The sequence below is a fragment of the Chinchilla lanigera genome, unplaced genomic scaffold (assembly GCF_000276665.1).
Source record: "Chinchilla lanigera isolate Chin_1 unplaced genomic scaffold, ChiLan1.0 scaffold00066, whole genome shotgun sequence".
Classification (NCBI taxonomy): Eukaryota; Metazoa; Chordata; class Mammalia; order Rodentia; family Chinchillidae; genus Chinchilla; species Chinchilla lanigera.
In genome coordinates this window covers 1872163-1899086 of record NW_004955467.1, presented here as the reverse complement: position 1 = coordinate 1899086, position 26924 = coordinate 1872163, and the positions used below count along the sequence as shown (strand labels likewise).

Here is a 26924-nt window from a genome sequence, read left to right as displayed (position 1 = left end):
CATATCATAATTATAATGAGTATCAGAGTGAATTCTGGGACAAACATGTATTGAGAGCCCCCAAGATGACTCAGCACCCTGTCAATCACACCTAGAGATTCAGTGGGATCTCAAGTGAGGCGCCTGGCCTTTAAATTGCAAAAGCCTGATATAACTGTATCTTTTTGTTGCTGTTGTTTTTGTGACCTGTGTGCAGCATTTTTCTTTCATTCAGGCATCTTTTTCTTTCTGTGCCTCATTGTGGCATAGTCTTCCATGATCACAACTTCCCATGATCTTCAATAAATGTAGCTGCTAACCACTTACTATTGGATGTTCACTTGGCAACTCATTCCTCCCTGTACACAACAGCCAGGACTATTACTGGCCCATTCCACTGCAACACTAAGCCTTCTTTGGTCACTGGAACACTCACTCTTGAAGTCCAGAATCTCCACATAATAATTCCAACTACTCTGAATCTTTTATGTCAGAGAGATCGTATTTATGCACTCTAGTCAAATCCAAGCTGAACTCATCTTTAAGCTATGTCACCCTAAGCACTAGATGTGTGTGGAAATAAACCCTCCCAGCATCAAAATTTCAACTCAGACTTCAGATATAACTGGACAAAAATGAAACACCCCCTACAGCTCTCTTTCCAAATTCGTCACCCAAAGAATCAGGGAGCACAATTAAGTGGTTATTCTTTAAACCCATTAACGTTTTGAAGTGAGGCTGTTGTTGTGCTGGTGGTGGTTGTCATTGTTGTTGTTTTGTTTTATTTTCTGAGGCGAGGTCTCGCACTCACTAGCTAACCTGGCTGGAGCAGTTTTGTTTTGTTTTTTAAACAAAGTAGTATATAGCAGGAATACTTGAAATGTGTTTTTCTAACCTTTCATTTTTCAATTATTTTGTTGTTTTGTAACTCATAAATAACATGTTGGTGTGTGCGTGTGTGTTCCCAGTCTGAGTCTCAAATTCTTGAGAAGGAATTCAGAAGCTTTAAGTGTTTATGCATCGTATATCCCAAAATAACATTAGGTTTTTCTCCCTTTAAACTCATGTCTTCCATGCCCAACCTTCCCTGGAAACGCTAGCATGCAATTTTCTGTGGGTAACTGACACGGACCCTCAACCTCAAAGCGCTCCTATAGTACCTGGTTCCTCCCGGACCTCCTAGTCGTCTATCAGGCCTGTCTTTGCCCTAGGAAACTTTAAATTTCCTTTCAAAGCCTTCAGGTTACCAAGCAAGGCACTGTGATGGGTGGAGGCGGTTGCCATGGACACAGGTCCAGGGCCAGGGGCTGTGGAGGGGTAGACCCGAGCTCGGGTTCTGATTGGCTCTGCAGGCACGCAGCGTTCTCCTGGTGCACATGCGCAGTGGGGGTGAGGCGAGGTCGCAGCAAAGCCGAGGTTCTTGGTTCCGAGCCGGGCTTCTCGGGACCAGACTGGGACTTGCGGCTCTTGTCCGAGTCTCGTTGTGCTTTCGGGGAAGGGAAGTGGCGGCGCCAGAGGCCCCTCCGCAGCGCAGGGCTGAGTCCGCCACGCAGGCGCCCGTGACGCCGCCGCCATTGTTGCCCGTGGCCTCTTGAGCCGTTCAGACTGCGCGGCGGCCCGGTCCCAGAGACAGGTAATGACGTCCCTGCGCGAGTGTCCGCGCGGTCGGGCCCGGAGCCCAGGCGCTGCACACGCGGGGGCCCGCGCTTGCTTTCTGCAGGGGGAGCAGAGACGGAGTGCAGGCGGGTGTGCGGGCCCAGACCCAGCGTTGCGCGTCGCGGGGTCCCCAACACCCCCGCTGCGCTCGGCCCCTCCAGCTAAAGAGGAGGAAGAGGGAACAACCTGGAAAGGCAGGCAACCCCGGGCCGGGCCAGGAGGCCCGGTGCTCTCCTCGGGGCCTTGTAAACACTTGGTCTGGTGGCACTACTGTTGGTGGAACGGGGCTGGGGGCGGAGAGCTGGCACTGGGGACAGGTGGGTGTGGGCCGTACTCCTCCAGGTCCGACTACTTCTGAGGTTTACTTCCGGAATCCTGGTTTCAGATATATCTATAAAGCAGCTGTCTCTTGTAGAAGCACTGAAATAGCTTCCAGGCACACCTCTTCGACAGCTTTCTAGTCTTCCTAGCCTGATAATAGTGAAAAACTGTAATAGGCCCTCAATAACATACAAAGCGTATGGATGACTCGCCCATTTTCCCCCACACGTTGCTTTCGGGAATCTTGGGCACTTTATTAAAAAGAAATTCTTCTCCCAGTACCCACTCATAGTAAGTGTACTCTTGCTGAGAGCCATTTCAGACGTTACAGCTTCTGTGACATCAGTGACTTAAATACTGAAACATTTTTTTTTGTTGTAAAACTATTGAACGTTTCAGCAAGTTAGAAGTTACTTGTTTTACTAGAGGTTCTTTATCCTACCACCACCTTTTTATGGTAGCTCCACCTGCCCTCCCCACCCACCCACACACTACCCCCAAGAAGACTGCAGTTCTCTCACAAGTCCCAAGGATACAGGGGTGGAAGGCCAAGATGAAACCTATGTGTGTTTGTGCACACTGGGGAGTCTGTCTCTGTGTATACATGTATAGTAGAGAACACCAAGATTTCTTGACCTTGTGGTCCATTCTTGTGTTTCAGGGTCTTTTATTCATCCCTGCAAGTTCTGAGCTCAAAATTTGTAACTAAGGCTGCTAACTTACCTTCATCCTGTTCCGCCTCCAGCTGCAACAGCCTTTGATATAATGTTTTTGTGGCTGTAGAATGACACTTCAAGCAGTTGGCTCATTACTGGAGAAATAAAAGATATTGCCAGATTGACTATCCTGTCTGTAGCCATGTTAGCCTCAAGAAAGAGGATGAACAATTCTTCACGCTCCCAAATTCTTCTAATGTGGAAGCCAGACAAGGCCCAAAATGGACCCCACAATTTCGAAAAGCAAACTCTTACTTCAAGACTCTTACGTGATACTGAGACCTGTCGACAGAATTTTAGGAATTTTCCATACCCAGACATGGCTGGTCCTCGAAAGGCACTGAGTAAACTCCGAGAGCTCTGCCTTAAGTGGCTGAGGCCTGAGATTCACTCAAAGGAACAAATCCTGGAGCTGCTGGTGCTAGAGCAATTCCTAACCATCCTTCCAGGGGAGGTTAGGACATGGGTAAAGTCCCAGTATCCAGAGACCACAGAGGAAGTGGTGACTCTGGTGGAAGATTTGACTCGGATTCTAGAAGAGGAAGGTGAGAATTGTAAACCAGATAAGGGAGGAATCCCTGGGTGGTTAAAAGAGACAACTAGCACTTCTGAGAGCAATCCCTTCAAAGAAATTAGAACAAAGCTCAATAAGTGAGTGAGACCAAGGCCTTAGCATGAGCTTCATTCTGCACAGTGTACCCCTTCTAGATTGCTTAGGACCAAACAAATGAAACCCAGAGGAAAATGTCATGAAGTAATGGTTAGACACAACCAAATTAATTTGTGTGGACCCTCAGGAAATTTACTTGTAGAGGTTTGCACCATTCTAATCATTTGCTTTGAGAATTCGATTTTATAATGTGACACCTAAACTAGATTGTCAGCATGGTTTCGTAGCTACCCGGGGGGAAGTAAAGTGCACATCTGGGTATCTCTCAGTGGGTTACAGAGGTGTGACCTTGGGTACTATATCTGGTCCCTGGCCCCTTCCTCTCTGGCACTCTTCCCCTTCTTTGCTTTCCCGCCACTGTGAGGTGAGACTGGGTCAACCATGCCCTTCATCATGTTGTTACTTTGGAACCAACCAACTATGGACTGAATCTTCTGAAACCATGAGCCAAATTAAGCCTCTCCTCCGAATTGTAGGTATCAGTTCTTTTCGTCCCAGCAATGGGAGAGTTGACCAATACAAATAACATACTTCCAAAAGATAGTGTCCAAAGAACATTCCCTTATTGACAAGAGAGACAACTGACAAAACTGATCTCAAATAAGGATTTAGTAGAAAATTGTGTGTTTTCTACTTATACTTAAAAGTCCCAGAGTACATTTATTTTTACAGTCTACATTGATGTCTTAGGACAAGCCATTGGCCTTTCTCTCTGACTCTGAAGTATGAGTGCTGGCTTTCTTTTGACTTCTCACTTAGGAATGTAAACAGTAAAGGAGTGTATTTGGTGAAGGGTTTCCTAAGCTATACAAATAGGACTAATTATCACAGTCTTTTTTTCTTTTCCCTAGCTCCTCAGAACTCTGCCCTTTCCCAAGAAACTCCAGAGGAAGACACCAGAGGAAAACATGCTTTCCAGGCAGACTGGCTCAATGACTTGGTGACTGAAGTAAGTTTGAATTTCTTTTTGTTATTTTTAAAGTGCCTTCTGAGTATATAAGGATATTTTCTGCCTTGCTCCTATAACTACTATGCCCTCAAAAGCCCTATCTAGGACCTAAGCCTCAGTTTCTCTCATTAGTTACCTTGGCCTACTAGGGAAATATGCTTCCATTGTCTTCCTTTGATATACCTTTAAGTAATAGAGGTAAGATATTTACATTCATAGACAGATGGTTTTGGTTCCTGACTCATCATGGAATCTGGCTTGGGACAAGATACTTAACTACTCTTAACCTCTTAGAATGTGAGGATTAAATATTGAGACTTGTTATTATCTTTAGTTACAGTAAGTGAGCAGTAAATAATAGTTACTAGTATTATTTTTCCTTATGAACAAGTAATTAATGGTCATGCCTTATGTGGTATACTTTTTGCTCATGAGTCTTTTGGTTTTGTTTTCACTAAGGATTGATCCCAGGCCTCATGTGTGCTAGGCAGGTTCTTTACTTCTGAGCTATATCCCTACCCTTTTATTATTTTATTTTGAAACAGTCTTACTAAGTTGCTCAAATGTGCACCACCATGCCCGTCTACTTCTCTCTAAAATTTAAAGTGTGATTTTAATATTCCAAAGGGTTTTTTTTTTTCAAAAAGCAGGGGGAAAAGTAAAAATGAAGAGTGAGAGAAAAACTGGTTCTGCAGAGCAAGCTTGGGCCAACTAAAAGGGAAAAAAGCAAGATAAAAGGACACTCTGGAGAAAGCAAGGTGGGGTATCAAGAAGAAAGCCACAATAGCTCCAAGAGGATTTTTTTTTTAAGAGACTGAAGATTATATGAAAAAATGAACACATAAGAATAATCAATGGCCAGGGATATAGCTCAGTGGCACAGTGCCTGCCTGGCAAGCACAAGGCCCTGAGTTCAATTCCCAGTATTCCCCCAAAAAATCAAGAGCTGTGTGTGATGGCATTATAATCCTAGCTACTCAGAAAGCTGAGGCAAAAGGATCACAAGACCAAGTCTAGTCTGAGCAACTTAGAACTTTTCTTAAAATAAAAATTGAGCCAGGGATGTAGCTCAATGCAAAGGCCCTGAGTTCAGTACCCACTACTGCCCCTCCAAAAAAAGGAATCAAGAATTTGTTTTTAATAAAGACAAAAGGACCACCAAGCTTACCAAATTGTAAAGTACATCTAAAAGTGCAGCAGTTAACAGTGTTTGTTGGTTCCAGTGTTACTTTTAAGAAGAGTGAAAGAGGTCTGGGAACGTAGTTCAGTGGTAGAGCACATGAGGTCCTGGATGCGATCTCTAGCACTAGAGAAAAAAAAAGACTGAAAGAACTATTCTGCATTTCATTATAAAGCATGTAAAATTTTTTAAATGAAAACATTAAATTCTTACGGAAAATCTTGAAAGACAAAACCTATCATCTACTAAAGTAGATCTCTATCATCTACTTCTAAATTTTCAAGACCTTACTTCCTTGCTCTTTTTTTTCTTTCTTTTTATGAGGTTGGCAATCAACTTTAGGGCTTTGAGCATGTGAGGCAAGCACTCTACCGCCTAGCTACATCACCAGCCCATTTCTCCTTTAAGATAGAGCTACTAGTGTATGTTCTAGTACCAGCTGAGAACAAATTCTATTTTTAAACTTTCCTTTAAGACCATTGAGAGATACTGTGGAGTCATGCATATTTCTGGGTTCCCAAAGCTTAAGGTTCTGTGACCCCCATCATCACTTCATGCATGCCTCTTGTTACCATGTCCTCCTTCCCATAGTTAGGTTATACTTGATATTTTAGGAATCAATGACATTCAAAGATGTGGCTGTGGACATTACTCAAGAGGACTGGGAGCTAATGCGTCCTGTACAGAAGGAACTGTACAAGACTGTGACATTACAAAACTATTGGAACATGGTTTCTCTAGGTAGGTATCATCAATACTCCTCTTCCCAGAATGCTAGAATATTTTTTGTACCCCTAGTTGTTAATAATAGTTTAAGCTGTGAACTATTTGCCTAAAAATAAGGTATACAGATGAGTGTTCTCCTCTTTAAAGCACAAAAATGTTCTAAGTGAAAGATCATTGAAAATCATGATGTATAGCTTTACAGTGTTACAGCTTGCCTTGCCTTTTCTCCGGTGCTGTGTGGGAAGAATTCTGCCCCCTGGGATTTCTGACACATACCTTCTTGGTAGCAGGAAATTATTATCCTAGCTCTGAAAGAATGAGACCCAATTCTCTTAGTAGATCATGTCCATGAACTATTACTTTTCTATAAAGGCCTAAGAAGTCCATTAATTTGGGTAATAAAATTTGCACAGCTGTTTATCTCCAGGATAAAATGCACTATTTTCCTCCTGGACAGGATTGACTGTGTACAGACCAACTGTGATTCCCACATTGGAAGAACCATGGATGGTGATAAAAGAAATTTTAGAAGGCCCTAGTCCAGGTGAGAGAACATCTTTACCCTTAGGAGTTATATCCTAAGTCTGCTGAGCTTTATTTTTCAAATACAGCCAAGTCACTGTTTGCAAAGATTGTATAGCCCATGAAGAACTCTGAGCTGTTTGCCATAGCTTCCCTACAAAGGTCATCTTCAGGAAGAGAACTACCAAACATCATTTCTCTCTCTCTTTTTTTTTTTTTTTTTTTTTTTTTTTTTTGGGACAGGTCTTGCTATGCAGTTTAGGCTGGCCTTGAACTTCCTTTGTAGCACAGGCTGGCCTTGAATTTGCAGCAGTCCTCCTGCCTCAGCCTCCTAAATGCTGGGATTACAAGTGTGCACCACTACACACAGCCCCAAACATCATTTTTACACCTTTTCCCTGTCTCCCCTTACTTTGTCCTCTGCATGATGCCTAGGTAGCATCTCATAGAGCTTTTTGGAGATCTTACTGTACCATTTTCCTCCCTCTCTGTGTAACCATGCAAGAATGTACCTTAAAAGTTATATTTCAAACTGCCTTCTTTTTTAGTTTCCTTTACTGTTTACTGACAAACCCCTGCCTCCACTGTCCTCATTGCCTTCTCTTTTATTTTCTAATTATTTCAGAAGATAATATATGGACCTGACTCAAGAGTTTAAAGTATATAAGGTCAGATATATACAGACAAAAGTCTGCTGCCCCATATTAGTTACCCAGTTCCAATATCTCCCCAGCAGCAACCATGGTTGTTAGATCATGTCTGTGAACCACTGTTTTCCTGTAGAGGTCTCTTGCCAGATAAATAGAAATTATATAAGAAACCTGGAATAACTATTTATCTACAAGATAAAACCTGGATTTTAAAATAATTTCTAATCATTCCCTACTTTTCCTGATAGTTATCTTTTACTTTTTTATTTTAATGTAACACAGGTAGATACTAATAAAGAAAATACAAAAAATACTATGCGTCTATGAAAAAAACAAAAATTTCACAACAAAATAATTAGAGGATAGCAATGGTTAATGTACTGTATGTCCTGATCTTCAAAGAATTGCCAAAATGTTACTCAGAGTACACAGACAAAAAAGAGTTCTTACAAAGAAGAAATAAATGGGGCTGGGGATTTAGCTCAGCGGCACAGCGCCTGCCTGGCAAGCGCAAGGTCGTGAGTTCAATTCCTGGTGTCGGAAAAAAACAAAAAAAAAAAAAACAAAAAAAAAAGAAATGAAGGGACAAAACTTCCTTTTCAATACACAAAATAAACAAGTAGAGTCCAGGAGGTAAACATTGTTTTAGTGTTCTATTTGGGTTTTCTTTTTTGGGTTTTTTATTTTGTTTTAGGTTTCTTTCTTTTTTTTTTTTTTTTTGGTTTTTTGAGACAGGGTCTCTACATCTAACTTATGCTGCCCTTAAACTCACTATATAACCTAGGCTGGCCTCAAACTCATGGTGATCCCCATGCCTCAGCCTCCCACATCCTAGGATTACAGGCATGCATCACCCAGACTGGCTCTGTTTTTTGTGGTTTTTTGCACATAAAAATATTTAAATTTTTTCTCCATTTTTCAGCGTAAATATGCCTACTATGCATAATGTTTTGCTTATTTTACTGAAAACACATATATATCTTTGAAATGTTCCAAATGAGTTTGTAAAGAGCTTGATCATTTATTTTTTTAATATCTGCAACATATTTTATTGTCTGAGTTTATTGAACTGACTTTATTGATAGATATTCTGATTGGTCCCATTTCTTTCTTCTCTCCTCCTCAACAACTTTATTTTGAAAGACTTCAAACCCACAGAAAAGTGGAGAACACAGTACATGAGCAACTATATACCATACTTTTCATCCAGAATCCTAATAATCATCTTTTAGCTATTTTGCTTTATTGCTACACAAGGACACTTTGTTTTTACTCTGAACCATTCAAAAGTTAGTAATAACGTATCTCTCCTAAATATCTCCTAAGAACTTGAACATTCTTCTACATAAGCACACCATTCTTACTCCACATACTTAACATTCATACAAAAGTGTCATTTAACATGTATCTCAGCTATCTAAAAAATACTTTTTAGTTATTTTTCTCCTCAGTCAAGGAGACCTTGTCAGGAACCACACGTTGCACTTATTTATGTAATGTCAGTCTTTTTAATATAGAACTGTCCTCCAGCCTTTTTTCCTCTTTTTTTAAATCTTTCATGATACTGTTTTAAAGATCCGGACCAGTTTTTTGGTTTGTTTTTTGTTTATCTGTTTAGAATGACCCACAATCTGGATTTGCCTATTTCTTTCCTCATGATCAGATTCAGATTAAACATTTTTCCAAGGATATTTCAAAGATGGTGTTACTTTTCCATACATTTACACAGAATGCACATAATGTCAATTTGTCTTATAATTGGTTAGCTCAGTTTATTAAGGCGGAGTCTACACGATCTTTCCATTTTAAATGTGCATTTTTAGTAAGTAATCTGTGAGGCCATATGACTGTTCTATTCTTTACTAACTTCTTACTTAATGATTAACTGCATCTGTAAAGAATAGGTATGCTTCCTATCCCTTTTTTATCTGTGTGAACTACTATAAAATAATGAAATTTTTTAAACTTAAAGACGTTATTAGTCCATTAATCCTAGTAGGAGAAAGCTGTTTATTTTTTGTTTTGATATGTATCCCAAATTTGGAGAATGGGAGCCTTTCAAACCAAGCCAAACATCGTTTTGACAGAACCCATTTATTTTTGAGCATCTTCTTGATTTCTGTCATAACAAATTGTTCTTTGGGCTTACCTGTGCTTACCTTAAACCTAAAATTTCTTCAAGGAAACCTGGTTCATTTTAATGGAGAATATTAGAAACCAAGATCGAAGCAGTGACCCTGCTGACTATCATTGCTTCCAGAGCTGTTCAATAAATACAGCTGGGAAATTAAAAAGACTGTGTGTGTGGGGTGTGTGTGTGTGTGTGTGTGTGTGTGTGTGTGTGTGTGTGTGTTTTCTTTAAAGGTCCATGAATTGGCACACACCTATATTCCCAGCTTCTCAGGACGCTGAGGCAAGAGGATCATAAATTCGAAGCCAGCTGGGCATCACAGCAGCCCCTATACCCCCCACCGCCAAAAAAAATTTTTTAAATTGCTAGGTGAATGGGTTGAGCTAATACTGATAACTGTAATTCAAATTCAAAACCACAAGGGTATTCCATTTTATATATTCCCATATTCCATTATGTATCACTATGTTAGTTACTTTTCTCTCATTGCTGAGACAAAATACCTGATGTTCAAAATTAAGGAAGGAAAGATTTATTTAGCTGACAGTTTTTGGAGGTTTCAGTTTATAATCGACTGGCTCCAAGGCAGGGTGGCATGGCAGAGAGACAACAGTTCCTGGTGGCAGAAGGCAGTAAAAGCAACAAGAACAAAAAGGGGAGAGCAGGCCTCTTTTCCTCCCTTACAGTGTAAGCAGGCTACCAACCCTAGGGTGGGTGTAGCACTCACACCATCTCCATGCCCTCCTCTTGCACGGGCTGAGGATGTTTACAAAGTGAGGACCCTGGCCCCCTGCTGAGTCTCTTAGTTAAGTTTCTAAACTTCTCAAGCTGACACAATGAATCAACCATTATAACATCCTAAGACATAAACAGCTGCACTAGGGCATGTCCTCTACACCCTAGGATGTTAAACTGATTAGTCAGTTAATTGAGCTTCTAAACTTCTCAAGTTGACACAATATATCAACCATTACAGTCACCTTTCTTACATAATAAATAACCTAGTTCCTACCAACATCAATGTATTTACTTATTTGCTCTATCATGTTACGGAAATAGTTTCAGAATTACATCAATACCACTACCAATAACAAACTTTCTAAAAATTTTCAAGATTTCTTTGAAGTCCTTTTTATCCTTAAAATATATCCTACTAAGGATATTGTTTTCTTGGGGTGAGGGGATTATTCTTTTGTGTTTTACATTTTTAATATGTTAAAATATTAACATGATTAGAGATCAAAACTATATAAAAAGATATACACTCCCATTCCTTCTACCTAACTCCCATCAACTGTATAAGGTAACTGTCTTAGTTACTTTTCTGTCATTGCTGAGACAAAATACCTGACACCCAAAATTAAGGAAGGAAAAGTTTATTTAGCTTACAGTTTATAGAAGTTTCTGTCCATACTTGGCTGGCTCCAAGGCAGAGTGGCATATGGCAGAGAGCAACAGTTGATGGCGGCAGAAAACAGCAAAAGCAACAAGAGGAAAAAGGGGGCTGCTGTGGCAAGCAGCCTCTTTCACTCTCATACATTGTATGCAAACTATCTGCCCCAGAGTAGGTGTAGCACTCACACCCATAATTCCAACATTGGACTATGAATCAATCATAAACTCTAGAAACCTGCTGCATGACTGCATCAAGCTTTGGGGGGACATCCAAGCACAAACCATAACAGTAACCATATTCATTTGTTTTTGTATTATCCTTTCTGTTTTGTTTTGCAGCAATGAATCATTAATATATTCTTATATCTCCTTTCGTATAGAAAAGAAGAACTCTGTATGCACATACATCTTGCTTTCCTACACCTTTTTTTATTTAAGGCACTGATTCCTTGCAAACTTATCAGTGTTGATACACGAACACAAAATTAACAGTAAATTAAATAATGACAATATCTATTTTACCTTTGTGTAAATTGCTTCACTCTTTTTAAAAAATTAACTTGGAGCTGGGTGCAGTGGCACATACCTCTAATCTCAGCTACTGTGAGGCATGTGGATTCCAAGTTTGAAGCCAGCCTGGGAAATTTAGCTTAATCCTATCTCAACATAAGACTGTGGCTATCACTCGATGGTAGAATAAGTTGCCTACCATTTGTAAGGCTCTAGGTGTTTAATCTCCATTATAAGGGCAAAAAAAGTATTCTGTGGTCGTTAGGTATTTTAAGGGTCATACTACTTGAGGAGCTAGTTCTTTTCCATAATTTATGGTCCTTTTTGGCAGAATGACACATCTTTGACATGCTGACTTCTTTAAAGAACAATATAGCACCTTCTAAACACGGAGAAAATATACATAGTGTAATGAAAATAATCTTAGACTACAGTTGGGGTAGACTTCTGGGAGATGCAATCAGTCCAAGACCATTTGAACATCACCTCACAGCATGAGTTTTTTAGACCATTCAGAGAACAAAAGCTAGAGCTGTAAGTCCATGAAGATGGCCAGTTAGTGTATTGTGGGAGATTTTGCTCTCTCTAGAGAGCACAAAGACAGAAAAGCAAGTTATTTTGTATACCCTAGAGAGGTAAGGTTTGGGGATTTTAATTTTGTGGGATGCCCTTAAATGCTGTTGTAATCCTCCGGGGAAGAGACTCCTATTAATTTCCTCTCTGGGTGGGCCCCGAGCTTTATCTTGTGGCCCCTGATTCCCTGCACCCAGATTGAGGAACCATCTCAAGGGAGCCAGCTTCAGCTCTAGCTGTCTTCCCGCCTTCCTACCTTTACTTAGGTTTTTGTCCTCTAAGGATTTTACTTTCCTGCCAGTTCAGAAATATGTAAGTTGAGCCTTTAGTTAGAATATCTAACCAATTGCAGTTCAAAAACTGGTAACTTTGGTAATTCATAAATACGATAGTAGTTTTTGTCTTCAATAACCATTACTCAGAACTTTTATGGTTCTTTAGGATTCAAATACTTCACTGACCTCTGAACCAGCAGATACTTAACACTATTAGTCAAGCATTCTGATTATATACATATATTTATGTCTTCCTTGCAATTAGTTATTGTAATTTCTGAACTTCTAATAAACTTATCTTTTTAAATGTATGTTTGCTATCTTAGCAATTTAGTCATAGTCACCATTAAGACTTGTTGCTTTAAGCTTATTAATTTTAACCATAGGATTAGGTATTAAGGTCAGTGATAGCATAGTTTTCTAGCATGCTCAAGGCTCTGGGTTTCATCCCCAGTACTGTAAAACAAAACAAAACCAAAAAAAACATAACTGTTTTGTGTACATGTAGTCTGCCACAGACTGATTCTAATTACACAGAAATTACACTGAGCTTCTGTTACAACTCATCCTTTTTCTGTGTATATGTGCACCTACTTGTTCAATCCAGTCACATTCTCATTTTATTCTTTTGGGTTGGGGTAATAAATCCTGGTTTGAGAAAGTGAGCTTTTAAATTTTGTTCAATAAAAGTAAAATAACTGCACTTTTAGTACTGAATAGCAAAAAAAGTAATGTAGGTGATTTACTCAAAATTTGAAAAGAAAACCTACAGTCTTATTTTTCCACTTCATCTAACGTGTCTTCATGCTGGTTATCATGCTGCTTTTTTCATGTAACATCATTTCTAAACATTTTCTGATGTTGGCTGAGTTTTGTATTTGAATAAAGTAGTTTTCAAATTCAAGCAGTACAAGAAAACACGTATGTCACCCTACCCTGAGTTATTGCCAAGACATTCTCCCTGTGTGTGTGTGTGTGTGTGTGTGTGTGTATGTGTGTGTGTAATATAGCATTCCATTACACAGGTTGGATTTTCTGTTATATATTTGCATTATTTCACCTAATAACATGTCCTACACACTTTTCCAAATCAATTTGTCTAGACCTACCTAATTATTTTTACCAATTACCAATCTCCCATTATCCCCTACTCTAACCAGTCCCTCACTGATATATGTAGCTATCACTTGCAATGACTATATAATATCCTATTAGATGGATATATTGATAAAGCTATTATACTTTGAGCTGCATTTTGGAAAGTTTCTGAACTGTCTTGTCTTAGTAACTTTCTTAATTGCTGGGACAAAATATGAGGCACTTACAACATAAAGGAGGAGAGGTTTATTTTAGCTCATAGTTTTAGAAGTTTGAGTCCGTGGTTGAATGCATCCAGTGCAGAAGTGACATGGTGGAAGGGTCTGAACAGAGGGAAGCTGCTCATGTCATGGTTGTAAGGAAGCAGAGAGAGAAGGAAGGAGCTGGGGTGAGAAATAAGCCCTGCCTGGTTGTGCCCCCAATAATCTACCTCTTCCAGTGAGGTCCCACCTCCCAGTAACACCTCAGGACACTGAACTCAGTGGTGGATAAATCCACTGTTGAATACAGCACTCCCGTGATCCTTCCAAAAGCCCCATCTCTGAACATATGAGTCTAGTAAATGTATCCAGTACCATTTGGGCTATGTTATAATTATATATTTGATTTTATGACATTATACAATTCTTTTTAATTAATTTTATTGGCACACTTTATATAAATATTATATGTTATGTAATTATACATATAAATAAATTTATACCTGTACATAATATCTCTTCATTCCTCTTTTTTCCCCATTTCCCTCCCCTCCCTTCAATCCTTCTTCCCCTCCTTATTTACAAAAACTTTGCTTCCGTTTTTTTCTTTCTATTCTTTTTTTTCTTTTCCCTTCTTTCCCTCCCCCCTCCACCTTCCCTTGTTCACATTCCCATTTGAACATTTTCTTCCTACTTCCCAATATACGTCATATCCATTTTGGTCTTTATTTATACTTTCAGCTTCTCACACAAGAGAAACAGTGTGATATTTAAACATAAGTGTTCAATTTATTTCAATTAAAAGTATGATCTCACGGTGGATCCATTTACCTAAAATGTCTCCTTTATTATTCTTTATAGCAGAGTAGTACTCCATTGTATATAAAAACCACATTTTCTTTATCCATTCATACATTGATGAGCATCAAGGCTGTTTCCAAGACTTAGCTATACCAAATTGTGCTACTATAAATATGGGTGTGCATATATTGCTGTGGTTTGATGCTTTTAACTTTCAGGAAGACACCAAGAAGAGTGGGACTAGCTGGGTCAAATGGAACCTCTAATTTTAGTTTTTTGAGGAATCACCATACTGATTTCCATATTGTGCCAGTCTACACTCCCACCATCAGTGGAGAAGGGTTCCTTTTTCCCCACAGCCTCACCATCATTTGTTACTGATGATAGCCACTCTTTCTGAAGTGAGATAGAATCTCAGTATTGTTTTAATTTGCCTTTCTTGAATGACCAGTGATGTTGAAATTTATTTATTTATTTATTTTTGGGACAGGATCTCATTATGTAGTTTAGACTGGTCCTGAACTCACTAGTTAGCCCAGTTTGACTTTGAAATCATGGCAGTCCTCTTGTCTCAGCCTCCTGAGTGCTGGGATTACATGTGTGTGCCACTACTGCCAGTCTTTTTCTCATATATTTATTTGCTGTTTGTAGTTCTTCATTTGAGAGATGTCTATTCATTTCAGATGCCCATTTTTGGATTGGGTCTTTAAATTTGAGGGGTCCAAATTTTCTGATATTTCTAGATGTTAGTTTTGAGGAGTAACTGGCAAAACTTTCTTCCCATTCTGTGGGTTGTCTCCACTCTGTTAGTGGTTTCTTTTGCTCTACATATATTATATAATTCTTAATATTTACAAGTTATATGCTTCCCACTTGATTATAGAGGTGTTGTAACATATAATAGCCATCAACCTTACCACCTTATAGCAAGGGGTGTTTTTTTTTGTTTTTGTATTTGTGTGTGTGTGTGTGTGTGTGTGTGTACACATACACAAATATGCACACACACACATACTTTCATTTGAGTTCACTTTTTTACAAATTATTATTTTTTTATTTTATCAGTTCAGTTTAGTGGCTACCATATCCAGAGTTTTCAGCCAATTATTGAAGGAAATGTAAGAGAAATATAAACTATTTCTAGAGTTTATATTTAAGTTGCAATATAAAACACAGCAAATTGTGAAATAATCATGTGATGCCAAGTTCTGTCCTAGGCACAACATTGTGTTAGGTTGAACCATCCTGAAATTGCAGATATTCAGCTATTTTGGCCTATAAAAAAGATAATTTCATATATGATTCAACCCATCCTGTGCAGCAGGTAAGAGAGCATTACAGAGGCAAACATGAGTAGGCTATAAATATCTCTTTTAACAGGTGGGAAAGGTATCAGAAGAGGAAGCCTCGAGTTTGGGATTAGCATGGCAGCTATAAACTCTATGGAAGTAGTGGATAACTTCACACTTTAAGTTAAGCTAAATATATAATGTAGAAGACACAGTTAAGTAGAAAAGCCTGACTCTTTTGAGACTGAATGCCAAGGAAAGATACCTGAAACTTTTTTCTCACTCTGCTTTTGCAGAGCTAGGGAATCACCCACAGGGCCTGGCACATGCTAGGCAAGTGCTGTCTTGCTGAACTACACCTCTAGCCCTCTTTTTTTTTAACTTTTATCCTTTAAACCACCAGATGTCAAACTGTAGTATGCAGTAAAGCCTCTTGATAAAGTAAATTGCTCAGCCCCACTGCTAAAATTTCTAACTCAGGGTAGCTAGATTGGACCCCAAAATTTTTAAATATTTTCAGGTGATGGCGATGCTTATATTGCTAGTCTGGGAACTTCCTTTGAGAACCACTGCTTTATGCTATCACAGATTTATTGTAGATACTTTAGCATAGAATGCCCTCCATGAGATTGCTTTAGGAATTTTATGCAGAATTGTGAAGGGTAGATTAGAAAGAGTGATAAGAGTCAGTGTATCTATTTTATGAAGACCACTATATATTAATGACTCTGAAATAATCCAAAATTATCCCACATAGTCTTATCTGCTGTTTTTACTTCTCAGTACTGTAACCTGACCTCGACTATTTTCTTTACTCTATACCCATGCTGAAGAGTGACTCTCCGTTTTCAATTTTTTAGTCTTCTGTTTTTCTGCCCTCTTATTCTCTTTTCCTTAGCTTTAAGGACCATGTTAACTAGTGAAGTTGTCAGAGCTATAGTTGTTAAACATTTCATTCATATTTACTATTTTGTCTCCTTTCTCCAAAGGAAGACTTTTATATTCTTTTTTTATTTCAGAATGTAAAACTGAAGCCCAAGCATGTATTCCAATAGAGAATATTCCTAAACTCAAACAAGATGGAACACAAACTATCAAGTTGGAAGAGCTATATGGCTATGATGATGGATTAGAGAGGCAAGCAACAGATACCTTCAGGAAAATTTCCACGAATGAAAGAGATTTCAGTTTGAAGTCAGTCTTTCCACAAGATGATCTTGCAGAAGAATATCTTAGTAAATATGACATATATGGAAATGATTTTGATAAGCATTTAAACCTAACTCGACAGTTTGATACCCAATCAGATAATAAAACTTTTACATATAGTGAAGACAAGCCAGTCTTCAATAATTTCTCATACGGTACTGTATATAGGAAAATACTTCCTGGAGATAAGCCTTATAAATGTAATGTGTGTGGGAAAAAATTTAGAAAATACCCATCCCTCCTGAAACACCAAAGTAGCCATGCCAAAGAGAAATCTTATGAATGTGAAGAATGTGGGAAAGAGTTTAGGCATATTTCATCCCTCATTGCACATCAGAGAATGCATACCGGAGAAAAACCATATGAATGCCACCAATGTGGTAAAGCCTTCAGCCAGCGTGCACACCTTACTATACATCAGAGAATTCATACTGGAGAGAAACCCTATAAATGTAATGATTGCGGGAAAGACTTTAGTCAGCGTGCACACCTTACTATACATCAAAGGACGCATACTGGAGAAAAACCATATAAATGCTTGGAATGTGGTAAGACCTTCAGCCATAGTTCATCACTGATTAATCATCAGAGAGTTCATACTGGAGAAAAACCTTATATATGCAATGAATGTGGGAAAACTTTTAGTCAGAGTACACATCTTCTTCAGCATCAAAAGATACATACTGGAAAGAAACCATATAAATGCAATGAGTGTTGGAAAGTGTTTAGTCAGAGCACTTATCTTATTCGACATCAGAGAATTCATTCTGGAGAAAAATGTTATAAATGTAATGAGTGTGGAAAGGCCTTTGCTCATTCCTCAACTCTTATTCAACATCAGACTACTCACACTGGAGAGAAATCCTACATATGTAATATATGTGGGAAAGCCTTCAGTCAGAGTGCAAACCTTACTCAGCATCATAGAACACACACTGGAGAAAAACCATATAAATGTAATGTTTGTGGGAAAGCATTCAGCCAGAGTGTGCACCTAACTCAACACCAGAGGATTCACAATGGAGAAAAACCCTTTAAATGCAATGTATGTGGGAAAGCATATAGACAGGGTGCAAATCTCACTCAACATCAAAGGATTCATACTGGAGAGAAACCCTATAAATGTAATGAATGTGGGAAAGCTTTTATTTATTCCTCATCACTTAATCAACATCAGAGAACTCATACTGGAGAGAGACCATATAAATGTAATGAATGTGACAAAGATTTTAGCCAGAGAACATGCCTTATTCAACACCAGAGAATTCACACAGGAGAGAAACCCTATGCATGCCGAATATGTGGTAAAACCTTCACTCAGAGTACAAATCTTATCCAGCATCAGCGAGTTCATACAGGTGTCAAGCATCGTAATTAATGGATATTGGAGACTTCATTTAGGTTTTTTAGTTTGATCACTTAAATTTTATTTTGTATGCTCTGTGTGTTAAAACATTATTCAAAAGAAATCTGAAGAAGTGCAATATAAGATATCAGCAGAAGTATCAGAACTCATAATGTGGATATACTCGTTAAAACTTAATGTGTAATGTAAAAAGAAAACCTCACTGACTTCTTAAATCTTTATTTCATACCAGTTTAACTCATTCTAGAAAGAAACCCTATGAAAAGATATTTAAAAAACTAACTCTTCAACTCTCAAGGTATTTCAAGTACTTTTTTAGAGGCCTTAAGAATGTGACTTGGGAAAGTCCATCAAGTAGAGATATCACACTAGAGAGTAATCCTGGGATTATAGAAGAGAAAAAGCTATTTTCAGGCCTTTATTTCATCCCCACTTTGAAGCCTTAAGATATGTAAAGGTTTCCCTTTCACCCTCTTATGCCATTACTGCCATATAAAACCAGTAGGTTTGAGAGAAAAAAGTTGAAAATATGTTAAAGATTTCTGTGACCACTGTTTAACCGTGCTTTCTCTCAAATACTGAAATATTAAATGAAGAGAAACTTAATGAAAGATGATGTTGAGACAGAAAGTAGTGTAAATAACCCTAAGGCGTGTGTACAGACTTAAGCAGGCAAAAATTTAAACACCTCAAGCTTAAATTAATCTTTAAAAAGGTAAGCCTTAGTTTCACTAGGTTTTGACATCCATGGTCATCCTGAAGGAAAAAAGTAAGCATACAGTTCCTATTTTTTTCCACCAGAGGATTCATAATTCATAATTTAAAGTTCCCTTGTGGTCCTTTTACTGTGGGAAGTCCATTTCTTCCACTAAAATACATTTCTTGAGTGCCTACTGTGCTCTCAGGTCCCAGATTTCCTGATTGAACCCTTTCAGGCTTATTACAGCGCTGAAAGTTACAGCTGATTTAAGCAACAGAATTTTTTTTTATAGTAATGAGAAACTAAGGACATGATCTTAATTAAGTATTTTGCTATGGAATGAGCATAAAAAACTTGATAAAATGGGTGCCAGATATGACCCCATAACCCAAGTTAGGAAGTAATGAAGGCAGCTATCTAATGTGAGAAAATAAGCAATGGAAAATGGACTTGGGTTCACTATAGAGAGTGGGTCAGGGAAAAATCAAGGTGAAAAACAAGTGAGGAAAGAGACAAAACAACTGATAAATACAACGGGACTTGGTATACTGAAGAAAGTAAGAGTGGTGAAATAAAAATGAAATTTAGCCTATTTATAAGAAAAATGAAATGACTGATTTTAAAGGAATAATTTGAAACCTGGTACTCCTTCATATACGAAAGTAAAACAGAGGTTACTCAATGTGTCAGAAGAAAATTGTCCATTGAAAAAAACATTGTACAGAAACTATCATTGATACAGTAATCATTAACCAACTTTGTGGGTCCTAAACGACATTAATGGAAAACTGGCAGAAATAGGTTAAAAAAAATACTGTTGTATTTGACATTCATAGTTTTCCAGTCTCAAAATAGACCACGATTCCATTTTGTTTCTCCAGTGCCTTGCATATTGCACATGATCAACGTATTTTGGTTAAGTTAATGAATGAATATGTAAATTAGAGTTGAGTAAGTATAAAACTGACTGGCATGGAGTAAAAATTGGTTAAAAACAAAAATGACTTGTGCATATTTAAAACAAGTGTTTAACAACTGTTGATTATTTACCAAGTAATAGGAACTACTTAAAAATGGAAAATCTGAAATCATGGGACATCTTTGCACAAAGAAATGTTCCTGAGCTAAATGGGGAAAACTGATAAATTCTGCTACCTTAAATATCTGAGCATGTATTGACCATACAATTTGACTTAGACATTACTGTTTATATAAATATCCTGCAAACAGGTGATGTTAGGCAAAGGTGCGAGCATCTTCAAAGCTATATTGTTGAGTATTTTCTTGAAGAAATTGTTGCTTTCCCTTTTCCTGACATTAGTTAATCTTGATTTCATTGTATCATCCTTCACAATGTGCAGGTTGCAAAATACTCAAATTATGCTTCATCTCTTAGTTGTTAAAAAATAACAGTTGTATTTAAGATATGATTTTTTCTGGTGTTGCTTCATCTTACACAATACTTTTCTCCTTTGGAATGAATGTTTGGAGTGTTACAGTCTGTATCATCTTTCTTCTCCATAATTTCTGCCTTTGTATGCTTTATGTAAATAGTGCATTTATAAAGTCTTCCATTGATACACAGAGGTAATTGATGCCCTTATAAAAAATAATAGAATAATAGTGCAGAATACTAGGTTTTTGTGTGTGTTTTTCTCCCCAATTATAGAATTGTCTGAACATGAGTAACTCAACAATTTTTAGCAAATAGTCTTTATTTTCCCTGACTTATCAGGAAAGTTGTACGCATAAAAGTTTTAAGATAATAAAATGAACTATACCCACCACTAATGTTAAAAATTAACATTTTGCCATATTTGTACTAAACAGTTGGAAAGTAGTTTATAGACATGACATTTCACCTCTACTACATTTCATAAAAACAACAGTTGTTTATATAACCACAATGTTAAAAAGAAAATGAACAGTCCTTCCCTAAAACACTATCTAAATCCCTAGTCCATATTTGAATTTCTCTTGATCTAGTTTTCACACATTCTTGTATCTGTTTCATCTCCCAGACAAGTCAGACCTTGGCTTACCTGGACTGTACTGGGTGACAAGGAATTGTCTTGGACTGCATATAAAATGTGTAATACAGTTAATGTGTGCAAGGATCAAAACTTCCTTTCTTATATTTGTGGTTATAAGTTTTTAAAAGAGGGCAAGCAGCCTGTAGGCTGCAGGTTGGACTTGCGTCACAATCCCCACCTTTTGTTTTCCTTCTTCTTAAGAATGTAAGTCAGTTGTAGAGTGTTTCACATTTGGAATTTAACTATTGACGTGTATAAGTGCTATATTCTTGTATTTTCTGAAGTTTCTGGAAATTAGAAGATCAAAGGCTTGATTGACTCAGGTTAAACACTTTTAACACTAACACATAACAGATCTGTTTTCTTTTGCATCATCTGAATATCAGGTTGACTCATTGAGCTCAAGTGGCTCAATTTGATCATTGAGCTCAAGTGGCACTCACCAGTTCTTCCCAGCATAAAAATAGTTTGTCCCATTGCAGTTAACAATCTGGACTGACAGTGGGGAAGCAATCTTTTTACCTGGTTGGTTATATTAATACCCAACAATAATCCTTGCCTTAGTTAATTTTTTCATCAAAGTTAGCAAAATGGTGATTTTCTAATTCTATTATTCTTTCCACATTGTTGAGTACTAAACTCCAAGGAAGAACTTGCCCTTGTTAACTGGGCATACACTGGTTCCAGAGTTATTCTCAATTCTTTTCCTTTAATTACCACTTTAGGGGTTCGTTTACCAATAAGGTGTGTGGTATTATTGTCTGCAGTGATAACAAATCACTCAGTGTGTTAAGTCAATTACAGTTATTTCTGATGGTTAAATTGCCCAAATTTGGCTAGTCAGAACCCTTATACTAGCTCTTACGTCCTTTTGACATTTCCCCTCTAGTTATTGGGCCTTTAATTGCCTTCTGACACATATCTTAAGTTCACTCTGCACTTCAGTACCCCTAGACATGGAATAAAACATTGCTGCAGTAATTTGTGGCTCTTTTTAATAGGCAGCTACTTAGAAACCATGATCTGGATACAATGCATGTTCATTGCAACTGGAATGTCCTTAGCAAATCTTTCCATATGTTCAACTTGGTTTCCATAATGAAGAAATTCTGCACTTAGTTTGGTGGCTACATAATGTCTTAATTATGTAATGAGAGATACAATTACATACTGGAATAAACTTTTGGGAGCAAATAACTCAGTCTTGAACATACAAGTAAATTAAACAGAACAGAACTGTTTAGAAAGGAGAAAATTTTAATCACAAATAGCCTTATGCCAAGATCATCAGGAACATTTAGAGGGAATGCAGTTTGTCACTTAATCTGGCAAATGAGTTAAATAGATTACAATTAAGAGAGGAAATAGATGTATGATACCTACTATATCGTGTTTTAACTATTACATATCAATTATTTATAAGCCAATCACCTGCCCATCTTTTTTTTGTAATTCATGGGGTTGAACCCAAGGCCTTGGGCACAAGCGCTACTGCTCCACATCCAAACCCCTCCCATCGCTTTTTGTTTGTTTGATTGAGATGTTTCACTACGCAGTTCAGGTTGGCCTTGGACTCACTATGTAGCCCAGGCTGGCCTCAAACTTGTGGCAATCCTCCCACCTCAGGCTCCCAAGTGTTAGAACTACAGGCATGTGCCACCATACCTGGCTGTTATTTGGTCTTCAAACCTTTAAGGCACTTCTATTTAGTTCTTTTATCTTCTCATGTCAATTCACTTGCATTTGCCTGTAAATATATCCATGCTATTATTCTCCCAATGGCTCTATGCTTTACCCCTTCCAACACTAGAACCATTAAAAATGGCAAGCATGCAAAACATGGTGATCCATGTAAATATATGTATAAGACTATAAGCAACATTTGGTCTTCCACTGTATAGATGGGAAAAGTGAAACCTGTGATGTGGTACTGTCTTGCATGAGATCTTATGCCACAGAGTAACAGAGTAAAAATTAGAAACCATACTCCCAACTTGTAATTGTGTTCTTATTGTAAAATAATGGTAAATAGAAATACTGAGTACAAACAATATGTACCTACAGTTTTATAAAATTAGGTATTTTTGAGATTAGAGCATTGAAAAAGTCTTTTACCTGCTTTTGTCTTCTCTCCCATATAGCTTCTTTAAATCTTTAAGAGTAGCCAAGCTCAGGATGCACCTCCCCCTTCCAATTTTTGGTCTCCCATCCAGATGTTTCCCAAGTCCCAAGTTTCAGAACTATACAGTCAATGATCACCAGGAACTATCTCACAAGGACTTTAACTGTTATGGTCAAAAGCTGAGTTGTTTTTAACCCCTAAACCTCTTTTTAAGTTCATTATAAGGAAGCTAGTAGTTATCATCTTTGATAATTGTCTTAATCCTATTGATTTTACAAGCAAGTTACCTGTTTGGTGCCTACAGAATAGAGGCAAGTTCTGTGTCCAGAAGTTGAAAAGTAATGATAACATGCTCACTGGACATTGATTTAAAACTATACTGGAATTTTATATTCATTCTTGAGCATTATACCTTACACTAGAGTCCTAGGAAGCCCCAGCTACTAAAGGTATTCTAGTACCACTAATATGAAGATGATAAAGGTTGCAAGGAAGAATACTCATTGTCCTGCCCTTTCTGGAACCTAAAGAAGGTCATGGATAAAACTTGATTTTTAAATGATTCTATAGTGAAGAAAGGAACATCTTCTGAAAACTACAAACAAGAAAAAAGAAATAGCTCAAACCTGTGTGAGGAAAGAACATAATGGCCATTTTTCCCTGTTCTCAGAAACAACAAGACTGTAAAAAGCTGGGGAGAGAAGGAAACCAAAGACTGTCAGATCTACCTTACCACAATAGCCACAAGCCAACAGGGATAATACACCAAAGTGAGAGGTTAAATGAAAACCTGGAAATAGTTCTACTCTTTTCCAGGTCTAAAAGAGCAGGCCACGACTTTTGTTACTTTAGCCAGCACCTGTCACCTTGAATTCCCAGATCTAGGTGAACACTCTTCCATTTCTCTACCAAGATTTGGCAAAATACTGTTTGGCTGGAAGTCCGAGCTAAAGATGAGTTTTACATTTTCAAATGGTTGGAAAAACACAAAAATATTTCATGGCATATGCAAGTTGTATGAAATTCAAATTCAGTGTCAATAAAGTTTTGTTGGACTATAGTCACACCCATTCATTTATTGCTATTTCTGTGCTACAAAAGAACCAACAACAATAAGAGACCACAAAGCCCAAAGTATTTGCTACATGGGGAGCATGTTAGGAAATAAAAGTTAACCAATGTTGGTGAATATAAGTGAAGGATTACAGGGAACATTGCCAGAAGTCCAGGTTAGAATTGTAATCTTAGTTCAGGAAACAGGTGGACCGTCCTACCCTTTCCTTGGCCATGTACCTATATACATCTGTTTTCCATCAGATTGAAGAAAAGTTGTGTGTAGGGATCAGGTTCTAGGGGAGCGGTCTGGTCTTTCTCGAGTTTCCCACTATTGTTTTGACAAAATCTTGTGAAAGGAAACGTGGGTTCAAGTTAGTGTATTGTTCCTGACACGTATTTAACTCAGTATCCCTTTCCTCTAACTTCAGTCCTTCACTCCAGTCTGCAGAGAGGACAGCTTCTCAGATGTGAGACCCTGTTCATTCCTAACTATGAATCTCCTTTATGTATACCCATTTGCCCACTCCCTATGAATACCTGACTTCTTCTCACCTCCAGTGCTTCAAAACCACCCACATGGTGAGATAATACTCACTCACCTGGAGACAGCTCACCATCAAACTCTTAAGTGAGAAGTGACAGCCAAGGGACCAATCTCACTGCCTGCAGGTGAGAGCTCAGCCTTAAACCTTATTTAAAAGATTCCTGATACAAAAGCTGTACCCTCTGTCAGTTCAGCTCTGCAGCCTTCCCAGTGTGCTACAGTTCCTAGGCCCAAAGACTAATCCAGGCAAGCTAGCTTCCAGTTTGAAAGGGTTTATGGGGCACTAGGCGGGGCAGGATGTGTAGGTATTGCCAGAAAAGTGGTCTGCACCCTTTGTGGAGCAGATGCACTGTCCTTCCATCATGGTCAAGTGCTACACTGCAGCCTCTTTGCCTACATCTGCAGGTTCTCTCTAGGGCTGGAAGGGAGGGGGAGCCAGGCATCCTGGTCCTGGTGAGCATGGTATGGTAGAGGTGGTTTGGCTTATTTTACACTGACTACAAATTTAAATGAGAGAGACACATAGAATAAGGTCCTCATTAGCTTTCTAGTCAGGCAAATCCTGACTACAGTTAAAACTTTGGTGGAGCGAGCAATCAACAAGACCACAGGGAGAGTTGATAAGCAGAGCACAGAGGTAGCCAGGTGCATTAACCAAAATAGCCATCCCTCCCCACCTCCAATGAAATGCAAAGGAGACAAAGGGGAAGGGGCTATCTAAAAGGAGATTTTATGTATATGTATATATACATATGTATATTTTATGTATATTCACTCTAGGGTCACTATAATATTGCACTAAATACACACACATCCCCCTACTTAATCACTAACTCCAAGTGACTTTGCATGTAAGACTCCTAACCAATCTATAAATCCCAGAGATAAGGCCTTGACAAGGACAAGTGGGCAAGGAGATAACAAAAGCCCACCTAGGAATGTGCATATAGGTGATGGCACCTGGATTAGGATCCTATGACCTGGGATCCATCTATGACAGTCTAAAGAGCCAATCAGGTCATGACAAGTTCCAGGTATTGACCTGGGAAGGAGGCTCATTATCACCTGATAAAGCTGAGGACAGCTACCCAGGGGGATCCTCATCTAGAGCCTCTGTCCTCACCTCTCACAGGGCAGCTTTCTGTCTTCTGTTGTTTAGGGTTTGTTTTTGGTTTGGGTTTTTTTTTTTTTTTTCTTTTTTAGAAATAGTATGTTCCCATTTAAATGCCCTTCCTTTAATTTGTTACTGATGCTGAGTTTATGATCTTGGTTGGCTGCCCATGCCAGCAGAACAGCAGTGCAGTGCACACCCCCAGACACAAAAATCCTCTCACTCTGAGGGGGAAATTGGGAGCGAATGGGAGTGGAAAGAAGGTCAACACACCATCCTAGATGCACACTCGGGTGTCAGCTGAGTTAGTTTTGTTCTCAAGAAAATGAGGTACTTGTTGATGAGGCTTCTCTACATAAGCATAGTGGCCTGCCTGGTAGCAGCCATCATTTGTGCCACAATCCCCAGCCCAGAAGATGGCAGGAGCCTGCTGGTTGGTATCTAAGTGAACCCTCATGTGCTTCGAAGTTTTATCTCCTTTCCAATCTGTACCTGCCACAGCTCCACAACTGCCAAACCCCTGCCTAACTTAGTACTTATTATTTAATTTTTGAGACTGAAATATCTTTACTTTGCCCAGACTGGTCTTGAACTCCTAAATGATCCTGGAGCTTAGCCTGCCCCTTTATTTTGAAGCACATATCAGCCACATCTGACTTTATTTGTTTGTTTTTCTTTCAGTACCAGGAATAGAACTCAGTACCTTGTGACTGCCAGGCAGGCGCTGTGCTGCTGAGCTAAATCCCCAGCCCTTGATTTCATCTATAAACATTTTGGTATAAATTTCTAAAGATGAAGGCTGTCCCTGCCCTCCCCCATTGGAGCTGACCTGCACCTTGCACAGCATTGGGAACTCCAGTGAGCTGCTGCCACCACACCCCCCGACACACACACGAGCTTGGGAGCCAGGCAGAAACCCGGCCAGCTTTAGGGGCCTGGGATCCACTCCCTGCCCACCACCCCACCTCCCCATTGGAGCTGAGCTGCACCTCAGACAGCTTCAGGAACTCCTGAGCTACTTCTGCCCCCACACTCTGGTGAGCTGCTGCCACCCACACATACACACGAGCTTGGGAACCAGGCAGAAACCCAGACAGCTTTAGGGGCCTGGGGTCCACTCCCCACCCCTCCCCTCCTCCCCC

General features: G+C 38.8%; 1 protein-coding gene across 5 annotated transcripts; it reads left to right on the top strand.

The window, feature by feature from the left end:
• The first annotated feature begins 1351 nt into the window (after window positions 1–1351).
• Znf287 (zinc finger protein 287) lies at window positions 1352–20544 on the top strand. 5 transcript variants are annotated; one of them, XM_013522192.1, is made up of 6 exons: window positions 1352–1612; window positions 4194–4291; window positions 4939–5049; window positions 6086–6212; window positions 6655–6741; window positions 16661–20544. In XM_013522192.1, the coding sequence occupies exons 4-6, from the start codon at window positions 6092–6094 to the stop codon at window positions 18226–18228; spliced, it is 1776 nt and encodes a 591-aa protein (XP_013377646.1). In that variant the 5' UTR covers window positions 1352–1612; window positions 4194–4291; window positions 4939–5049; window positions 6086–6091; the 3' UTR covers window positions 18229–20544. The 5 variants fall into 5 exon arrangements, with proteins under 5 accessions (XP_013377646.1, XP_013377647.1, XP_005399376.1 ...); XM_005399319.2 differs by lacking the exon at window positions 4939–5049 and adding an exon at window positions 2618–3217 and having other exon boundaries at window positions 1353–1612; XM_005399320.1 differs by lacking the exons at window positions 1352–1612; window positions 4939–5049 and adding exons at window positions 1629–1952; window positions 2618–3217.
• Window positions 20545–26924: the final 6380 nt, after the last annotated feature.